The sequence below is a fragment of the Amphibalanus amphitrite genome, unplaced genomic scaffold, assembly GCF_019059575.1.
Source record: "Amphibalanus amphitrite isolate SeventyFive unplaced genomic scaffold, NRLGWU_Aamphi_draft 000880F_arrow, whole genome shotgun sequence".
NCBI lineage: Eukaryota > Metazoa > Arthropoda > Thecostraca > Balanomorpha > Balanidae > Amphibalanus > Amphibalanus amphitrite.
This window is the reverse complement of record NW_024882374.1, coordinates 90094-109545: the sequence shown is the minus strand read 5'-3', so window position 1 is coordinate 109545 and position 19452 is coordinate 90094. Positions and strand designations below refer to the sequence as shown.

Sequence of the window (19452 nt, the reverse complement as noted above, 5' to 3'; positions counted from 1 at the left end):
CCTGGCAACTGTGGTCCCCGTCGTGCCATGGCCACGGCCGACGGGTGTGACCTGATCCGTATATACCGTGTGCACAGGATGACCTGGCAACTGTGGTCTCCGTCGAGCCATATCTGGCCCGTCGACGAGTATGACCTGACTCGTGACGTATGGTACCCTGTGGGCGCCCTCGGCCCCGGGTGGGAGGTGGAGGAGAGCTCTCCACCTCCCTCTGCCCTCTCTCTCTCTCTCTCTCTCTCTCTCTCTCGCCCCCTCTCACTTTCTTCCTATTTCCTTTCCTATTCCCCGTCCCCGCTCCCAACATATACGAGGCGTCGTCAGCGAGGTGTTGTCGCGGCTGAGCAAATATTGGAGCTTACGACCGGTCGGGACGACAGCGGAGGGTGGGAGAGCAGCCGAGAGGGAGAGTTTGAGGGCACGCAGCTGTGCGCTAAGACAAACAGGTCGGCCGTGCCGAGGCCCAGGGAGGGGAGATGGGGCGTTGGGAGCGGTCTCCAGCGGCGGCTGGGTGCTGGGGAGGGGCCGGTCATAACGGAGGGTGGGGGGGGGGGGGGAGGGAGATACACTCAGACGACCATTGGGGCGGGAGCACAGTCGCACGATGGACGGCGCGTGCTTCAGTTTTCCGTTCGGCGAACCACATCCGTGCGCAGGTGACGCCCAGCTGGTTAGCGTCACTCAGTCGCTATTGCACAATAGTCTGGCACCGGCGTCACATCGAGCATACGGCGCGGGACAACGGTGCTACTTGACGTTTTGCCGGCGATACGCACTGCGCGCTGTCCCGGCGTCGGCCACGACGCTCACTTTCTTCATTGGACACATGCGGCGGACCGGCCTGAGAGGAGGCACTGCAAGACAATATCTAGCGGCTGTACGGCGTCTCCACCTTCAGTGCGGACACCCGCTTCCGGCGGGGACACCACCGTATCTCCAGGCAGCGCTACGAGGATATGAAATGCGCGGCGGGGAGCCGATCGAGAGGCGACGGCAAGCGATCACTGTACCGCTGCTTCGCCAATTGAAAAATCGGCTTGGGGCTCTAGTCCCGTCCGCATGGGATCAGCGCTGCGTGTGGGCGGCGTGCTCCTTAGTCTTCTACGGCGGACTCCGGAGTGGCGAGTTCCTCTACACCGACCCGGGTCGAGGAGTCCGGTTATCCGATGTGACGTTCACGGAGGTGGGGCTGCGCCTCCGTATCCGGATTCAAAAAAATCGACAGCGGGGACCGGCTGTACACATAGACTTGCCAGCGACGGGGACATCCACATGTCCAGTGAGAGCGGCACACGCCTTCTGGCAAGCTCGAAACGAGGGAACGGGAGCCGACTCTCCGCTATTCGTCACGGAGGCCGGTGTTCTCACACGGCGTCGCTTAAACCGGATCCTAAGAGAGGCACTTGGACCAAGTTTTTCTTCCCATTCGCTTCGGATTGGGCTGGCTACCGCTGCTGCCGCCGCTGGGGTGTCAGACAGCGTGCTACAGAGTCTGGGACGGTGGAGAAGCGAGGCGTATCAGGGCTACATTCGAGGTCATCGGCGGACTGCGTTGGAGGCTTTGGTGGCAATCGCTCGGTCACGGTGACCTTGCACACAGCGCAGGGATCGGCACAACACACCGCGCCGGCGAGCGACGATCGCACAAGCCATCGGTAAACAATTTTGGGCACATTTACGCACAACCAAAGGTATAGACAGGGGATGACACTTTTTTATTCGGGACGGATAGGATACTTGGCAGTAGCCGTTGGGCTAGAGAATATGGTCACATTTGCTACATTAACACGTCAAGTGTTGGAAACGTGTCAGCGTTTGTAATGGAGTGTCAGCGTGCCCACCAATTTCAGCGTGCTCATTGATATTGGAAACGGAGGATGGGGAATCGGTTAAATCGTAATTCATACATTCATATATAGGTGTCTGACCGGGCGTCTTGTGTGCATATGCGCAGGTGTCCGGCCACTCAGCGCGGCGAGCGCTGAACAGCAGCTCATCGACGCGCAGCTGCGAGCCGAACTCGACGGCGTCGGGAGATCTCGGCGCACCGACGAGCAGAACTCGGCCCCTGGCCCCGGCTACGCTGACGGCGGCAGCGGCGGCGGGACTTGGTGCGGGCACACGGCACCGACCTGGCCTTATCACCAGCCAGATGGACGGCAGAGGTTCGACGCCTCCCAAGCGGGCCCTGGGAGCGGCGGACCGGCACCGTACAACGAGCACAGTGGGTCAGCGCCTGTGGGAAACGCCCCCTGGCCGGGACCTATGGACGGCCCCAATCGGCACCCGGCGCCGGGCAGGCTCTCCGGGAGAGAGCCGGTTTATGGTCCGGGCCCGAGCGCTGCGCCGGCTTGGCCCAGCGCCGGCTGGGCGCAGGGCCGGCCGCGGCCGAGTGAGGTACCGAGCGGCGGCGGGCACCCGCGCGAGTTCGGCGGCCGGGAGAGTGGCCGGGCGTGGGGCCCGATGCCGGCGCCCCAGACGAACGACGGGGCACGCGGGAATCGACAGGGACCGGAGTGGGGCCCGGCGCCCATGCCACCCGGGGGCGGTGAGCATCAAGCGAACCACACGGTAGGGACTGGACTGGGGGCACCCGCGGCCGGCGGAACCCGCGGCAGCCTGCACCGGGGCCGGCGTCGTCGGAGGAGCGTCGATAGCGGGAGCCCGCCGCGGCGGCGCCGGCGAACAGCGGCGTCTTCATACACGGCCTCGTCGTCATCAGAAGACGACATGGAAGATCGGCGGCAGTCATACCGACGGGCGCCCGTCCGGTCGACTGCCGCGGCCGCTCCCGCTGATCTGCGTCTACCTGCGGTTCAAGCGCGGGCGGGGCGGCGGCTCCGCAACCGGCGGCGGTTCGTGTCAGTCGCCGACGCAGCCGACGCCGCTGAAACTCGGCCAGCGAGCAGCGTGGAGTACACGTGTCGGGTCGCGGAGATAATGACTCACACCGTGTATCATTTCCCGGAGTGCGGTCTGCAAGCGATCTGCTACCTAGCCTGGCTGCTGTGGCAAGCGGTCCGCCATCCGCTGCGGGCAGTCGCGGCGGCCGACAGCCGGGCTCGCGGGCACTAAGACCGCGTGATTACCTAACCGCGGCAGACCTTGACCGGTTCATGGTTCCGGTGACCGGCGCCGGCGACGGCCGCACGACGGAAGGAAGGCGGGGAGAGGCTCAGAGAGGGCAAACGTGCTTTCTATACGAACAATACAACGCCTGCAGCAACCCCTGCCGGGCGGGGCGCTATCACCCACGGTGCGGAGCCTGTGTGTCACGTGACCACCCCTCCGCCTTCCACGGCCCGGCCGGCGCCGGGCACCGCGGCGGATTCGGGGGTTTGGCTACCTTTGGTCGCGGAGGGGCGGGGCGCGGAGCACTGGTCCGCGGCGGAGCGTTCCGCTAATGAGGAAAAGGACGAACAGCGGCAAGTGAAGCCGGCCGACACCGTCATCAACATCGAGCAGCTGGACGCGGTGCTGCGGGCCTGCCCCCTTATTAGCCAAGATGCCAGAGAAACTGTCGTTGGGCGGTTCCGGCACGGGGCTGACATTGGATACCGCGGTGCGGCGCGGAGCCGTTTCGCGAAAAACAATCAGTCCGCCGAACGGCGCCGTGCCGGGGTGACGGCAGCCATTCGGCGAGAGGTCGCGGACGGCACGACACGGGGACCGTTCCGTGTTCCACCTCTGCCGAACATGATAGTGAATCCATTGAGTGCGCGCGATAAACCTAATGGCGAAGTGCGGCTTATTTTAGATCTATCACAGCCGAGAGATGTCGGGGTCAACGCCGGCATAGACCCAGACGAGTTTCGTGTGACGTACACATCATTCGATGAGGCCGTGCGGTTGATTTTCCTAGCTGGAGGCGCCGGGACCTTGCTGTTCAAGGCCGATGTTAAAAATACATTCAAACTTATACCTGTCCGGCCCGGCCAGTGGGCGCTACTGGGGTTCTGTTGGGACGGTCTACTATACTACCAGGTTTGTCTGCCATTTGGGGCTAGAAGCAGTCCACGGATTTTTAATGATTTTGCCACATGTTTGCGCCTAGTGTTTCAGGATCAGACATCGGACGTGTATATACGCAATTATTTAGATTGACTTCTTCGGGGTAGGGCGCGGAGGATCGGACAGTGCCGACGTAGCGTATGCGAGACTGCGAGACATTTGTGCGGAAGTGGGCGTGCCGCTGGCCGAGCGGAAATGCGCCCCACCATCAACACGGATGGAGCTTCTCGGTGTTGTGATCGACACAGAAACAATGACCCTAGCGTTGCCAGACGCCAAGCTAGTGGGCATCCAGGAGTTACTAAAGACACTGCTCGGGCGACAGAAATGCACACAGCGGGAACTGCTGTCGGTGGTGGGACGTCTAGTACACGCCAGCAAGTGCGTCCCGCCGGGGAGGGCGTTCACTAGACGCCTGCTAGATGCGGCGCACTCTGTTAGCGGACCGAACCGCCGGGTGCGGATCACGGCCGATGTACGGGCGGATTTACGGTGGTGGGCCACTTTTTTGCCAATGTGGAACGGCATCTTTCCCCTGCTCCCGCCACCGGGCGAGTACGATCACTGTATTGTGATGAACACGGACAGCTCACGTCGGGGGATGGGGGCATGGCACGGAGACGAATGGTGAATGATGGAGTGGCCCCGCGAGCTGCAGTGTGACGCCGCGCCATCCATGACGTGGCTGGAGCTCATCCCCGTCATGGTGGCATGTTTGGTGTGGGGAGAGAGATGGGGCGGGCGCCGCGTGCTGATCCGGTCCGATAACATGGGGGTGGTGGGGGTCTGGGGGAGGGGATGGTCGGGGTCGCCACTGATTATGGCGCTGCTGCGTCAGCTCCTGTTCTGGACGGCGTTACATGGGTTCGCTGTATCCGTCGAGTACGTGGCAACAAAAGAGAACGGCGCGGCCGACGCGCTCAGTCAGCACGACTTGGCGCGGTTCCGGCGGCTGCGGTCACAGGCGGCCCAGTGTCCGGTCCGGCCCCCATCGTGTGTGGCGGAGTACCTACAGGACCCGAGCCGTGGAGCCCACGTGCTGACTGGGTACCGCCTGTAAACGGGACACGCGCGCATAATCATAAATACACATACCCTTGGTTCCTTTGGGGTGTTTGGCGGTGGCTCGCACAGAGCTGGAGGCGAAGATAAACCCGGGTGTTGACGGCCTTTCACAGCCAAACAGGGAGGGGAGTTGATCGGAGGACACGCTAATTAGGATTTATGTTATTGATAATATAGATAGATATGTAGATGTGTAGAATTGATGCATGATAAGCGCCGCCGTTTTTTGAGATATTTGCGAAAAACCACAGGGGGGATGTTCAAACAAACCTCCCCCCTCCCGCCCCAGCAAGGCGGGCGCGGGTTAAAGCCAGAGCTTTTAGAGATCAAGGCTGAAACTCGTCAGATGCGTTGTCACGTGGTTTTGTGAATGAGCTTATGCGTCCTGTACTTACCTATACACGGAGCCAAAAGCTCCTTTTCCAAGGAATTTGTCTATGTCGAGATCAATATTCCCAACAGTGGTTGTTGTCCCATGTTTCACCTGTTGGAAAACAAAATTGTCAGTTATATTTATTTATCCCGCCCCAATGGGCCTTCTCGCCCCCCAGCCGGACACTGGGGGCGGGCAAATAGCTGCCCCCTTTTACTTCTCCGAAAAAGGTGGCAACTAGATTTACTTCTCCGGTCGTAACGCGAAAGCAGAGCATGATCTGACCTTGACCTGAAACCTTCCAAGTACAAATCGCCTGTCAAGTTTGGAAATGCCTTTTCGCCAGGTATTTTATATTGCAGCTTGCGCCACATATTGCAATTTGCAGACCCAAAACAGCCTACAGATGTCGCCCGTGAATCTCGGAAACTGAGGTGCCGGTTGTAAAGAAGAAGCATGCCATTGTCACCAAGGCGATCGGTAGATAAATGAAAAAAGCCAAATCAAATGTGTTCTTCATATCACGCTAGTGTAATCAGCAGCTTTCCCGCCAATCAGAAGCGTCAGAAAATCCGGTTCTTTTGCAGGATTTGCACAAAACACGGCAATTCACGGCAGAGGGTAGTTTGTGTTGTTCCCAGCCAACAAAAAACCTAACTCTGGGCGGTATCGGGTTCTACTCTGACTAGCTCTGGCACTCTTCCTCTGGCTGAAGCACAGTCTGGGGCTGCACTGGAGCTGACACACAATACCGAAGCGCTGCTAGCACCGCAGCCGGACGTTTGCCGCATCAGCCGTGCCGTACCTCAACCGTACTTCAGCCGCAGTAAGCCAGAGCAGCTATACGAGGCACTGCCAGACTTGGCCGTAGCACGCCGGGACGGTGCCGCACCATAGCCCGCGCACCGACGGGGGTCTGCGCCAACTTAGAACCGACGGGGGGGGGGGGCGTGGATGACCCCCCCCCCCCCCGAGATCTCGAGAACGAAGCAAGATAGCGACAAGCGGTAAACGGCATAGGGTATGCACGGACAAGGTCTACAATTTTTACGCAAGCTATTTTCAGGTCAGGTCAAAGATGACGTCACAGGGGCCAAAAAAGTCAAAATGGCGGCGCTAGATATTGACAGTTTTTCTCGAATAACTTTCGAATTGGTCAAGCTAGGAACAAACTAAGGCCACCACCGTAATCCTCTCCTCAATCCGCATCGAATCTAATTCTCTTCAACGCCTTATTCCTAGTTAACCCGCGCCCCGTAGGCCTATCGGCGGACCCTACCACCCGTAGGGGGGGGGGGGGCGTTTCGGCCGCCCCCTAAGATCTCGGAAGTTTACCGGCCGATTTTCAAAGATCAAACGGTGTTCGATAGCCCCACCGGGGAACTACCTTGTGACCAAATTTCATTGACCTAGGTCAAACCGATGACACCACAGGTCAGGTCAAAGGTCGGATTTTCACCGTTCAGAGACATTTCAAGAAATGTGTTGTGAAATCGAGTAAATTGGTAAGTTATTGATAACCATCGATGGCACATTGTTCGTCAAACACATATTTCGCTATATGAGGTCACTGATACCAGGTCAGGTCACAGAGGTCAGGTCACTGGGGGTCACAATATGAAAGTGTCGTGTGATACATGTTTTATGGTCCATTTTACATGACAAATGCGATTATGTGGGTCAGGCAGCCCTTGGGGCCAGCTTAGGTCACGTTTTGGTGAAGGTCAGGTCAAGGTCAGGTCAAATTACATCAAATTTCAAAGTTGATTTTTTGCATAAAAATGGGTATCGATTCGATGCAGCTCGTCACGGGGAGTCTAATGGTGGTCTTTGTTTTGTTCTACGTGGTGTAGAATGGCAAAAATTGAGTTTGAAATTTTGACGTCATCATTTTTGAACAGTTGTTTCGCTATAACTTGGCCAAAAAACAATATATCGATCTGAAATTTGGTACGTAGATAGAAGATGGTAGGAACTATCACACAGTTTCCGTTTTTTTTTCGAAACTCAAAAACGTTTTTGATTTTTTGGCAAATAAATAAAAAAATAGCTTTTTTGATTTTGGGGGGTCAAAAATCAAAAATTTCAAAAATCCGAGAAAATGCTTTGTAGCCCAGTCAATCCTACACCTTTTATTGATCATTTTTCTGTATCTTCAAAGCTGTAGGCTTGACAGCTCTTCTCGCGAAGGTCTTTTTTTCGGTCGAAAATGGCAGAACATGACGTCATTCTGACGTCATTTGTGGCCAACCTATCATAGCCTCTGGATTTTTTTTTTTAGTCACAATGTGTAAAATTGATGCCCGGAGGGGTCCTGAAAATTTGGTGGCGCTACCTCTAGCCGTTTAGGAAATATCGACGGAAAAATACTGGTGGGTGTTACGCCCCCCCCCCTACGGGACGCGGGTTAACCCGCGCCCCGCTGGGCTATTCAGCCATACGCGCCCTGCTGGGGGAGGGGGCAAATTCTGCCCCCTGTCTAACTTCCGAACCGATGGTTGTAGAAAGACGGGGAAAACGGCAATCGATAGCTCTCAACAAGGCGGATCTTAAGAGCCCACATTTTTTTGCTTAGCCCTCGCGGGCCCGGGGGTGTTTTTCGCCCCCCCCCCTGCCGAATATTTGCGATAGCTCCCGAACGCTTAGGGATAGGAAAGCGAAACTTTCAGTACCCTTTCTCCAATCAATTTGACATCTTCTGAAGTAAACAATTTGGACCTAGCCCCCTTGATGACGTAACAGGGTCGATTTTTCTAGACCCCTGGACGGCAAAGCTCGGCGTCACAGACGCAAACTTCGAATAGCTACTGAAAATAGAGTTTTAGAGATAAAGACAAATAACGAACACGGTTGTGTAGCGTTTGACCTAGACAAAAATAGAAAAATAGTTTTGGTGACCAGAGGTCAGAGGTCAGGTCAACGACCCTAAAATGTGGTTTTAGTTTTTCGCAAATAACTTCGACAAAAATGGTCGTAGAGCTTCGGCAGTCGTACCATCGCATTCGTCTTGGCAAGCCGCGTCGAATGATAAACATTTTGTTTGGAAAAGGTCAAATTTTATGTTGACCTAATGTGACCTCGAATGACCTTGGGTTGACCTTGACACATGAAAGGTCACCTGTGATGGATTTGTAATCGCTGATCACGAATCTGGCATCTATTTTCCTCTAAGACTTCATTTAGAGCTTCCGGATGGCAAAATTGTCTTATTTATTATTACTAACTTGAATCAGTGAAATAGCCTCTAGCAAGGATACTTTTCTGTGACCTTGACCTTTTAGCAGCCTTTTATCGTAAGATGAACCACAAATAGGGAACTGATAAGCCTCAAAACATTTCAAAACATCTTGGAAGTTAGCACGCACGATGTACGAAAAAATGCAAAGTTTGAGGTCAATTTTGGGCGTGACTTTGACCTTGACCTTTGATTTTGAGCACAGTTTCGTAATTCTCAGATTCTCTTCTTTCGTTTGACCTCCAATTTTGCCGGTTTGATGCATCCTGTCGTCCTCTAGAACGCTTACTCTGAGATCACTACACATGTGCCGGTTTTTGCCTTTGACCTTGACTGCTGACCTTGAAAATTGACCTGAGGTCAAAAATGTCAGGTGCTTTAGAATTGTCTGGTAAGGACCTTTCGTTTGGTATCGTTTTTCTTTCCGTAACTCCCTTATTTACGGAGTTAGACGGGGGGGGGGCGAAAAACGCCCCTCCCGGGCTGCGGTGGTTGGGATTTCCCCCGGGCCCGGCCGGGTTAAGTAGGTCAGAGGTCAGGCCAAGGTCAGGCCAAAGGTACAAAATGCAAGTTTCTACAGTATCGGCCTTGCACCGTAGTTGCCGAAGAATGGACTGAAACTGGTTGCCCAAAACGTGTTCTTAGGCTAGTGGGGCTAGTGGGCAGTGGGGCGCGGGTTAAGCGAATTAGTCCATCCTGGTTGAATAAATAAGGCGATTTCGCCACAAAGTCGTGGAAAACCGACCGAAAACGGCCGCGTTCAACGTTAATTTGGGCATGCAGACTCTTAAGAAGTCGCATTGGGCGGGTAGGGTTTCCCAGGTATTGGCTCCAAAACACCGTATTCGGCTCCCGATTTTTTTCCGAACTACTCCGCCACCCATTATTAGGTGACCAGGAATGCCCCCACCCTCAGCCCAGCGACTCACAGCACCTTACGTTGACACCAGACAAAAATAAAAAAGGATAAGTCGAGGCACTCCCAGCTAGGAAAATGAAAAAAACAAGTAAGCAAAAGAAGTGCGGGAACCGGTTAATAAATAAAGACAGCCAAAATAGTCATTGCGGAAAGCAGCGGATGACTGTTCTACTACATCTACGAAAGAAGTCATTCATACATGCATACATAATTGGTTAGTAGAGTGTATTCACTCCTAGAAGGAAAATCAGCAAATGGCAGTCCAGTGGGGAAACATTTCTGGTCAATTCGAGCGCAGGTCAACAGCCAGACTTTCTAGGGCCCACCAGCTAAGCAGGGCTTGTTGCTGATGGACCCCTTCAAGTCCGGCGTTCCATTTGAGTGGGGACCTATCTCTTGTGTCGATAATCACAAAGGTAGGTTACTTTTCAACACATCATTGTCAGTCTAGCCCAATAATAAATGCACCAATATGTCCATTTATTATTGGGCCACTTGTCGAGATGCTAAGCACTTTGTATGAAAATTACTAGGTAAGCGTGTGTATTTCGTTATTTAGGTATGCATTGTTATTTATTATCATTTTATTGTTGTATCAGTCCTATTTGTAGCTTTATTCTTCATTACAAAGATTGTTTCATATCTTTCAGAGATTTAACATATTTTTGTATTTATTTTATAGTTTTATTTACGAGGATACTTAGTACCCAAGATACTTAAACTAACTAATACTTTTGCTAATACTTTACTTAAACTTTTGATAACTACTTTTGCTTAGTACTCACTAAGTAAGATATTCTTTACATATTTTTGAAAGTGTTTTTTGATTGAGATACTTCTTCTTATAGAAGATCTTTAGCTATTAAGTCATTCCAGAGTTTGGATCCAATGCAAGGAAATGAGTACTTTAGAGCTGAACTGTAATTTTTTTTTGCTGAAAAAAAAACAGACTGAAAATGGTGGATATTTCTTGTCTGATGGATAGGGTCAGTTAAAAAATGACGTAATCGTCTTACAGAGACTGGTAATTCCTGCATTATGTACTTATGCATGATAAGTATTATTTGAAGTTCGGCTACGTCTTTAATTTTAACACGCGCACCGACGGGGGGGGGGGCGGATATCCCCCCCCCCCCGAGGTTTTTCGCAGATAGCGGGAAAACCGCGGCGCGTAGCACCGCGAAATTTGTTACGACTATTTTCTCATCAATTTTACACATGGTGTGCAAGTTTGAACCTCCTAACTTTGAAGGTCAGGTCACCAGGTCACTTTGAATGACCCAACCTCAAGTCACTTTTTTGCAACTTTGTCACAGTGCCAGAGCTACAGTAGATGTCGGAGGCCTTTGAAAGTCGCAGGATGTTATTAGGTCATTAGTAGCAGCAATTTGTATATCTCGGAATTTTGTTGTCGGTGACCTAAGGTCAGGTCAATTTCGCGACCTCCCCATTATAAGTCAATTGGGGAAAAATCAACTCCTGTTTGTACCACTAAAACGGGTCGGAATGACCCCATATACCATACATGACTTCATATACGATCAACCTTTACTACCTTGAGGTCTGCTTTGCTGTTGGGCAGCTGTAAGGTCATGTGACGTCATCAAAGGTCACCAAAGTTTTTTTTTTGCCAATAACTCCGTACAGGAACAAGATACAGCCGCACGGATGGTCTCATTGTGTTCAGCTCGTCAAGACGCATCGAATGATATGCATGATAACCTCGAGGTCACGTGACCTGAGGTCAACCTTTGACCTTAACCTTTCGAGGTCAACATATACATCATTCGATGCGGATTGACGAGAGGATCACGATGATGCCCTTAGTTTGTTCCTATCATGACTAATTCGAAAGTTATTCGAGAAAAACTCTTTCCTTATCTAGCGCCGCCATTTTGACTTTTCCGACCCCTGTGACGTCATCTTTGACCTGGCCTGAAAATGACCTTTGTAAAAATTGTAGACCTTGTCCGTGCGTATCCGATGCCGTTTACCGCTTGTCGCTATCTTGCCTCGTTCTCGAGATCTCAGGGGGGGCGGTCATCCGCCCCCCCCCCCCGCCCGTCGGTACGAAGTTGGCGCAGACCCCCGTCGGTGCGCGGGTTAATTAACCTTCGCCCCAGTGGGGGGGGGGCATATGTTACCACCGTGTCGCGTTTTTTTTTGCGTGTAAATAAAAAACCGCGGCGCGTAGCGCCGCGCCGCTTCGGGTAGCTTTTGGTACATCAATTTTGGACAATGTGTGAAATTTTTGACCCCAGGTCATGTCAGGTCAGGTCACCAGGTCAAGTTAACTGACCAAGCCTAAAAAAGTTTGCAATCATGTCCAGCCTGCAGTGTTTGTCGGAAAGGTTTTGAACTTGGTGGATTGCATGATGTTATGGGCGCCTACAATTTGTATATCTCGGATTTTTTTTTATATCCGTGACCTAAGGTCAGGTCAGTGGCGTGACCTTTCCATTACAAGTCAAGGGAGAAAAATGAAAATGCCTCTAGATCCGTGTGTACGCATAGGAACAGTCCAAATATTTCAGAATCACAATGATTTGGACCACCCGTGATGACCAAGGTGTCATTTTTGCTGATAGCCTCTAGAAAGGTCATCCGAGGTCATTTGAGGCTACAAACAGTTTTTTTTTGCCAATAACTCGAGATTGGAAAGAGATAGAACGCTGGGGACGGTCTCATTGTGTTTGTCTTGCCGAGGCGCATCGACGATATGCAACATGACCTTTTCCGGTCAGGTCATGACCTTGACCTGAGGTCAAATTTTCAAGTTGACCTTTCAAGGTCAGATTATAGTTCATTCGACGCGTCTCGGCAAGAGGAACACGATTCTGGCAATAGAAATGTAGTGGCTTTTTGTAGTCGAAAGTTATTGTCGAAAAACACTTTTCGTAAAAACAGCTTTTTTGGAGTTTTTGCCCTCTGGAGGCTAAACCGTTGACCTGAGGTCAATTTTGATAATGACCTTATCAAAAGAAGAGTTCAAAAGCTATCGATTACTGTTCCATGCGTTTTTCTAGCTACCATAGTTCCTGAGATAATGGCATGTTTTCTGAAAAATATAATGACCATTGGCAAATTTTGACCTTTGATGACCTCTGGTGACCCCAATATTGCTCTAAGATGAAAAATGAACGAAATACTTTCAAACGTACGCATTGAGAGCTATCGTGTGCTTTTTACCGCGTCTTTCTATCCCTCTTAGTTTTTGAGTTAGAGGTGGGTGGTAACATATGCCCCCCCCCCCACTAGGGCGAAGTTGGCTGAGACCGCCACTGGGGCGCGGGTTAATGAATTGGCATGAAAATGACGTCGCTCGGTTCAGAAAGAGCAAAAACGAATATCTACCAAATTTCACCGAAAACTATTCACCGGTTTTCAAGGTATTAGACTTTTACTTTTGTTTAATTTTTTGGGGATCTCAGCTGTTTCTAGCGACTTCATTTTGGAAGTGCGGCGTTTGCGGCAGATGTTGCGCGCAAATAGCATATACCACCACTGCTTCACAAAGATGTTAGTATAGGGTTTTAAAATCGTTAGATCACCGCTGACGTCACAAATTCTAAGGGGGCATCTCAATGCATTAGCCCCTTAGAATCCGAAAACTGCAAGTTTGAAATTCCATATCTCCGAATTAACCCGCGCCCTGATGGGGTCTGGCGAGCAACGTGGTCTGATGGGGGGCCATTTTGGCCCCCCCCCCTAAGATCTCGAGAACCACGCAACATAGCGACAAGCGGTAAACGGTGTTGGATAGCCCCAATGGGGAACTACCTTGTGGCCGAATTTCATTGACCTAAGTCAAGCCGATGACGTCACAGGTCAGGTCAAAGTGTGATAGGCTGGCTACCCGCCGCCTACTGGTGTACTGTTCATCAGGCCTGCTGACCGCCACCTAGTTGTGAACTGCTAAGCTGTGGTACGGCCTCTGGCCGTAGGGTGTCGCCAGTGCTGTCTAACCCCGGCTGGAAAATACATTCAGTCGTGATCTGACCGTGGTCTGTCTCACTGGTGGCAGCGTCTGACGATGCCTACGCCGGACGCAGTGGTAGCTGTACGCGGTGGGGAGAGCCGTTCTGTGGCTCTTAGCAGGACGTTCGGTGAAGAAACGTCACCAAGTGCGTGGAGAAGTTTCAAGGATCATTATCTTCTCGTCAAAGAAGCCAATATCGCGCGAGGGGTAGCGCTATGGCAAGATCCAGCCTATCGGAGCGTCGAGCTACGTTTGTGCCTTGTCGGAGCGCCCGCCGAATTCCTGAGGGAGGAAGCGGCACAAGGATCACCGTGGGTGAAGGACGACGAGGGCATTTTGAATCGGCTCGAGCGCCGTTACGTGACGACCGAGGCAATTGAGGTGAGAATTCTGAGATTTGAGGAGGCGAACCAAGGTCAGGGGGAGAGTTTGGCCGATTTTCTAACGCGATTGCAGCGCCTGGCTGGAGATGCGTTTGCAAGTGAGTCGAGCGATATAAAGCGCAAGCGAGTTGTCTGGCGTTTTTTAGACGGACTGGTGGATAGAGATATTCGTGAAAGGCTGATACATGAACGCTGGATGAAGGACGAGGCAAACGCAAAGGAATATGACGAAATCATTAAGATTGCAGAAACAGCACGGGCGGCGAAGCAGGCGGCCTCTCTCACAGGTCACCGTCATCAGGTGGGCGGGGCCTGCGCCGCGGGCGCATGGCTCAGAGAGGGCAGCGTAGCTTCCCCTCCCCTCTCCTCAGGCGACTGCGAGACGCGAGGGCATGGCGGAGCTGTCACCGCCACCTCTACCGGCCCTCCCCTGCCCAGCCGGGGTGCGCGGGGTACCGGGTATCAGCAGCGATCGGCACCAGCTCAGCCGGCGCGCCAGCGGGAAGTTCAAGGTCAGTACACCCGCCGTCCCCCGGCTCCGCGCAGTGGGGCTGGGAGAGGTGACCGGCCGATTGGGCGGTGCTATTACTGTAATATTGCACACCTGGGTGGATGGTTCAGTTGTCGGAAGCGTCTGACCGAGAACCCCTCATGGTCCCCGCGCCGCTCGTTCGGTCCCGGCTCCGCGGCACCGGTCACCCCCGGCTCCGCGGCGCCGGTCGTCTCTGATGAGCAGCAGTGGCAGCCGGATTTTCCGTAGTGGGCCTCCCTACTACAGGATCTCAGGCGGGGCCCACTGAAGTGAACCCCCGAAGGGTACGACAGTGGTCTCGTCAGGTACCAGAAGTTAATTTTGTTTTCTCTCACGTTTGTCCTGTGGAAGCTGACGTGGACCCCCAGTCTGCGGGAGCTGATGTATCCCGCATTCTCAGCTCGGCCCCCTACGTTTCGGTTGAGTGGAATAGTGGGGCGCCGGGGAGAGCAATGGTGGACACCGGAGCTGACTGGTCACTGATTTCAGAGGATGAGCTAACTTTCCGTGAACGACATGCTATTCGCCCATCCAACGTCCGTGGCCGAGGTGTCAGTTGCGAGACTATCCCGGTGCCGGTGAGGTGTGGCGCGACGTGAGAGTTGGTGACGTAACCGTGCCTGAGCAGCGTTTTGTTGTGGTGCGAGGACTTATCGTGCCGGCTATATTAGGCATTGACTTTTGGGCCCGTCTCGGCAGCTTCAAGCTCGACCTGCAGCAGCGCCACCTGGTGTTGGAGGAGCTGGGGGTGACGCTGGAACTGCACAGCGCGGCTCGCCCCCACAGATCGCCAGAGGTCGTCCATCTGAGGGTGCGGCGCGACGTCACCATTCCTCCTTCGACGGAGGCGCTGGTCCCTGTGAGAGGGAATGAGCTGAAGCCAGGTGAGGAATACCTGTTGGAACCTGTTGGGACTGATGAGTCGGCTGTTTGTGCATCATATTGTATCGTACGGGCCAGTCACGAAGAAACGATTTGGGTCAAGGTAGCAAATGTGGGCGCAAATGACGAAATTTTGAGACGAGGCGAAGTGATCGCCCTGGCTAAGACAGATTTTGTACTGGAAGCCCCGCCGCGGCTGAACGAGCGCAAAGTTGACATTTCTTTCAATATCGGACCTGATCTGACTAAGTCTCAGCGTACGGACATCGAGCAGTTAACTGCAGAGTTCAGCGACGTTTTCTACACCGGCGGTCGCTTGCCAGTTGTCCATGTGAATGTGGAGCACCGTATCAATATCGTTCCAGGAACGCGCCCGATAGCGTCACGACCCAGACGTCTGTCTCCTCGCCTAGAGGAAGAAGTGCGGCAGGAGCTTCGGCAACTCGAGTCGATGGGAGTCATCAGACCGTCCCACAGCCCGTGGGCTGCTCCGGTGGTGTGCGCCCGCCGCAAGGATGGACGACTGCGGCTGGCAATCGACTACCGCCGCGTCAATGCTCAGTCCGCCGCTTCGACGTTACATCCGATCCCGCTGATGGAGGACCTCGTAGATCGGCTCGGTAACGCCAGATTTTTTTCCGTTCTGGATGCCAAGTGCGGCTATCACCAGCTGCCGCTATCACCAGGAGATAGCGAGGTTACTGCATTCGTGGTCCCCTGGGGGCATTACGAATGGGCAGAGCGATCGGCCTCCATGGGGCTGGCTTCTCTTTCCAGCGGATGATGTCAGCTGTGCTCGGCGAGTCGAATTACACCGAGGCACTGTGCTACCTTGATGATGTTCTGGTGTGGGGTGAAACATGGGGGCAGCACCAGCGTCGCCTCCGTTCAGTTTTGGAGAAGATACGAGATGCATGACTGGCACTCTCACATCAGAAATGCCAGTTTGGAATGAAGACCGTCGAATACTTGGGAGCAGTCATTGGCAACGGCATGGTCAGCATGAGCGAGGCACGTGTGCAACATCTTCGAAGCCTGCCGGTGCCTGGTGACGTTCACGAGCTGCGACGCGCACTGGGCTCGTTTGCGTTTGTACAGAGATGGATCCCCGGCGTCGCCGAGACTGCACGGCCACTGTACGACGCCCTGGACAAAGACGGTCGACAGAAGCTGCACTGGACGGACAAGATGAAGTCAGCGTTCAACAAGCTGAAACAACAAGTATCAGATGCAGTAGCGCTGTATCTCCCAGACTTCACCAAGCCGTTCACGCTCGTAACAGACGCAAGCGACGTCGGGACCGGGGCGATGCTTGCCAACCGTGATGGCCAGCATCTGAAGCCCCTCGGCTTCTTTCATCATGCTCTATCACAACACGAGAAAAGGTACAGTACCACCGAAAAGGAGCTTTTAGCAGTTGTTTTGGCAGTCAAAAGATTTAGGGTGTACCTGTCTAACGGCCCGTTCGACCTGATAACTGATCACAAGGCTCTTCGGTGGTTAAACTCCCTCGACGCCAACGACGAACACGGGCGACGCGGTCGGTGGATTGACTTTTTGCAGCAATTTCAGATTCGGCCGGTACACAAGTCCGGTAAACATGCAGAGATGACGATCGCGGACTACCTTTCCAGAGTGGGGCCAAACGGTGACCTGGTGTGCAGCGTACAGGCGCAGACGCTGGACCTGGAGTCAGATCTGACGACGACCATCTTTTCGCCGGAGCAGCTGCTAGCGGAGCAGCGCATGGATCAGCAGGTGTCGCCGGTCCGAGCAGCTCTGATCAGCGGAGAGCGGCTGTCAAGTAAGTCGTCAGATGCAGCCCGGTTTCTGTATCAGTTCCGTCGCCGACTGCAAGTTAGCCGGGATGGGATATTGCGATACATGTTTAACGGTGGAAGAAAACAGCTAACAGTTGTGCCTGCTAACATGAGGGCTGAGGCCTTACGTCTGATTCATGATGCCCCCCTTAGTGGACACATGGGACGGGACAGGACCTGGAAGCGAGCTCGTGACACGTTTTGGTGGCCAAACATGAAAAAGGATGTAACTACGTACGTACTTGGATGTGAAGTGTGTGCGAGAAACAAACCACCCAAAAAGCCCGGAAGGGCGCCATTGCAACGAACAGAGATGCCGAGTGGACCCCTCGAGAAGATTCAGGTCGATTTTGCAGGACCCTTCCCGAGTGCTGACAATCATCCGTATCGTTATGTACTGCAGATTCAAGACGTCTTCAGCCGGTACCTGCTACTACTGCCAGCGGAGGACAGCACAGCGGAGACCGCGGCCAGGCTTGTCCGCACACGCTGGATCAGTACATTCGGCGTACCCGTGGCGGTATGTTCGGACAGGGGGCCTCATTTTGCTGCGGAGACCTTCCGAGGGATGTGTCGCAGTGTGGGAATGCGGCATAAGATGGGTGCTCCTCTCCATGCAGAGAGCCAAGGGCAAGTTGAGCGTCAAAACCAACTGATTGCCAATCTGCGCTGCGTGTGTGACAATGACGCCCGTCTCTGGCCTACCCGCATTTATGATCTCCAGTTTAGCCATAATACTTCACAGAATGCGGCTACTGGGTTCAGCCCGTTCGAGCTACTATTCGCCCGCCCAGCTCGTCGACCGGAGTCGGCGATCAGCACCGGGGAGGAGCCGGGAGCAGCGCGGTCACCAACCGACGAGGTGGCTGAACGGCGGCGTCTACTCGATGGTATGCATCAGAAGGCGCAAGTAAGTGTCGAACGTACGCAGGAGGCACGGTTGGCGCATCACGCTACCAGAGCACGGGGACAACCGTTTGAGATCGGTGATCTGGTTCGATTGCGGCTAACAGTCGCGGAACGGGGCCGACTTGGTGGGAAAATGTCACCTGTTTTGTCGCCGCTGTACCGGGTGATTGAGGTGATGCGTGGCGGATGGACGTATCGGGTTGCACGGGTGCAGAGTACAGGGAGGAGGAAGAACGACATAAAAATTCGTCACTACAATGATCTGATACGTTCCACAGTTGAAGCGAACCGGGGATGGATCAGAGCGGAGACGAAGACCGAGACGGCGCCGTCGGCTGAGTCCAGCACAGGATCGACCAGCACCGCTGAGGACAGCGGTAGCGAGGACGACTACGAGGACGAGGATGAAGAGGAAAGATCAGCCACCATTCGCCCTCAGCGCGCGCGGGAAGCACCGGACCGTTTAGTTGTGGATCCTAGACGTAAAACCTAAGAAAGCCGAAAATTGAGTGGTGGGGTGTGATAGGCTGGCTACCCGCCGCCTACTGGTGTACTGTTCATCAGGCCTGCTGACCGCCACCTAGTTGTGAACTGCTAAGCTGTGGTACGGCCTCTGGCCGTAGGGTGTCGCCAGTGCTGTCTAACCCCGGCTGGAAAATACATTCAGTCGTGATCTGACCGTGGTCTGTCTCAAAAGGTCGAATTTTCACCGTTTACAGGCATTTCAAGAAATGCGTTGTAAAATCGAGTAAAATGCATTTCATTGAAACTAATCGATGGGGAAATGTTCGTCAAACACATATTATGCTATTTGAAGTCACTGATACCAGGTCAGGTCACAGAGGTCAGGTCACTGAGGGTCACAAATTAAAAATATCCTGTGATGCATGTTTTCTGGTCCATTTTATATGCCAAATGCGATTATGTGGGACAGGCAGCCCTTGGGGTCAGTTCAGATTATGTTTTGGTGAAGGTCAGGTCAAGGTCAGGTCAAGGTCAGGTCAAGGTCAGGTCAAGGTCAGGTCAAGGTCAGGTCAAGGTCAGGTCAAGGTCAGGTCAAGGTCAGGTCAAGGTCAGGTCAAGGTCAGGTCAAATTAGGTCAAAATTCAAAGTTGCTATTTTTGCATAAAATGGGTATTGATTCGATGCAGCTCGTCACGAGGAGTTCAATGGTGGTCTCTGGTTTGCGCTACGTGGTCCAGAATTGCTAAAAATCGAGTTCAAAAATTTGACGTCATCAATTTTTAACAGTTTTTTCGCTATAACTTGGCCAAAAAAAGAGGTATTGATCTGAAATTTAGTATGTATATCGAAGAGCAAAGGGACTATCACTTATATTCCGTTTTT

The 19452-nt window shown here is 53.3% G+C and overlaps 1 protein-coding gene across 6 annotated transcripts; it reads left to right on the top strand.

Annotated features, from left to right (window-relative positions):
• Positions 1–6193: 6193 nt before the first annotated feature.
• Positions 6194–18790, top strand: LOC122367597. Of its 6 annotated transcripts, none has more exons than XM_043340856.1 (6): positions 16317–16761; positions 17011–17096; positions 17164–17180; positions 17600–17716; positions 17942–18086; positions 18384–18790. In XM_043340856.1, the coding sequence occupies exons 1-6, from the start codon at positions 16328–16330 to the stop codon at positions 18596–18598; spliced, it is 1014 nt and encodes a 337-aa protein (XP_043196791.1). In that variant the 5' UTR covers positions 16317–16327; the 3' UTR covers positions 18599–18790. The 6 variants fall into 6 exon arrangements, 5 of the variants coding, with proteins under 5 accessions (XP_043196794.1, XP_043196793.1, XP_043196791.1 ...); XM_043340857.1 differs by having other exon boundaries at positions 17942–18106; XR_006254084.1 differs by lacking the exon at positions 16317–16761 and adding an exon at positions 6194–6272 and having other exon boundaries at positions 17011–17180; positions 17942–18106.
• Positions 18791–19452: the final 662 nt, after the last annotated feature.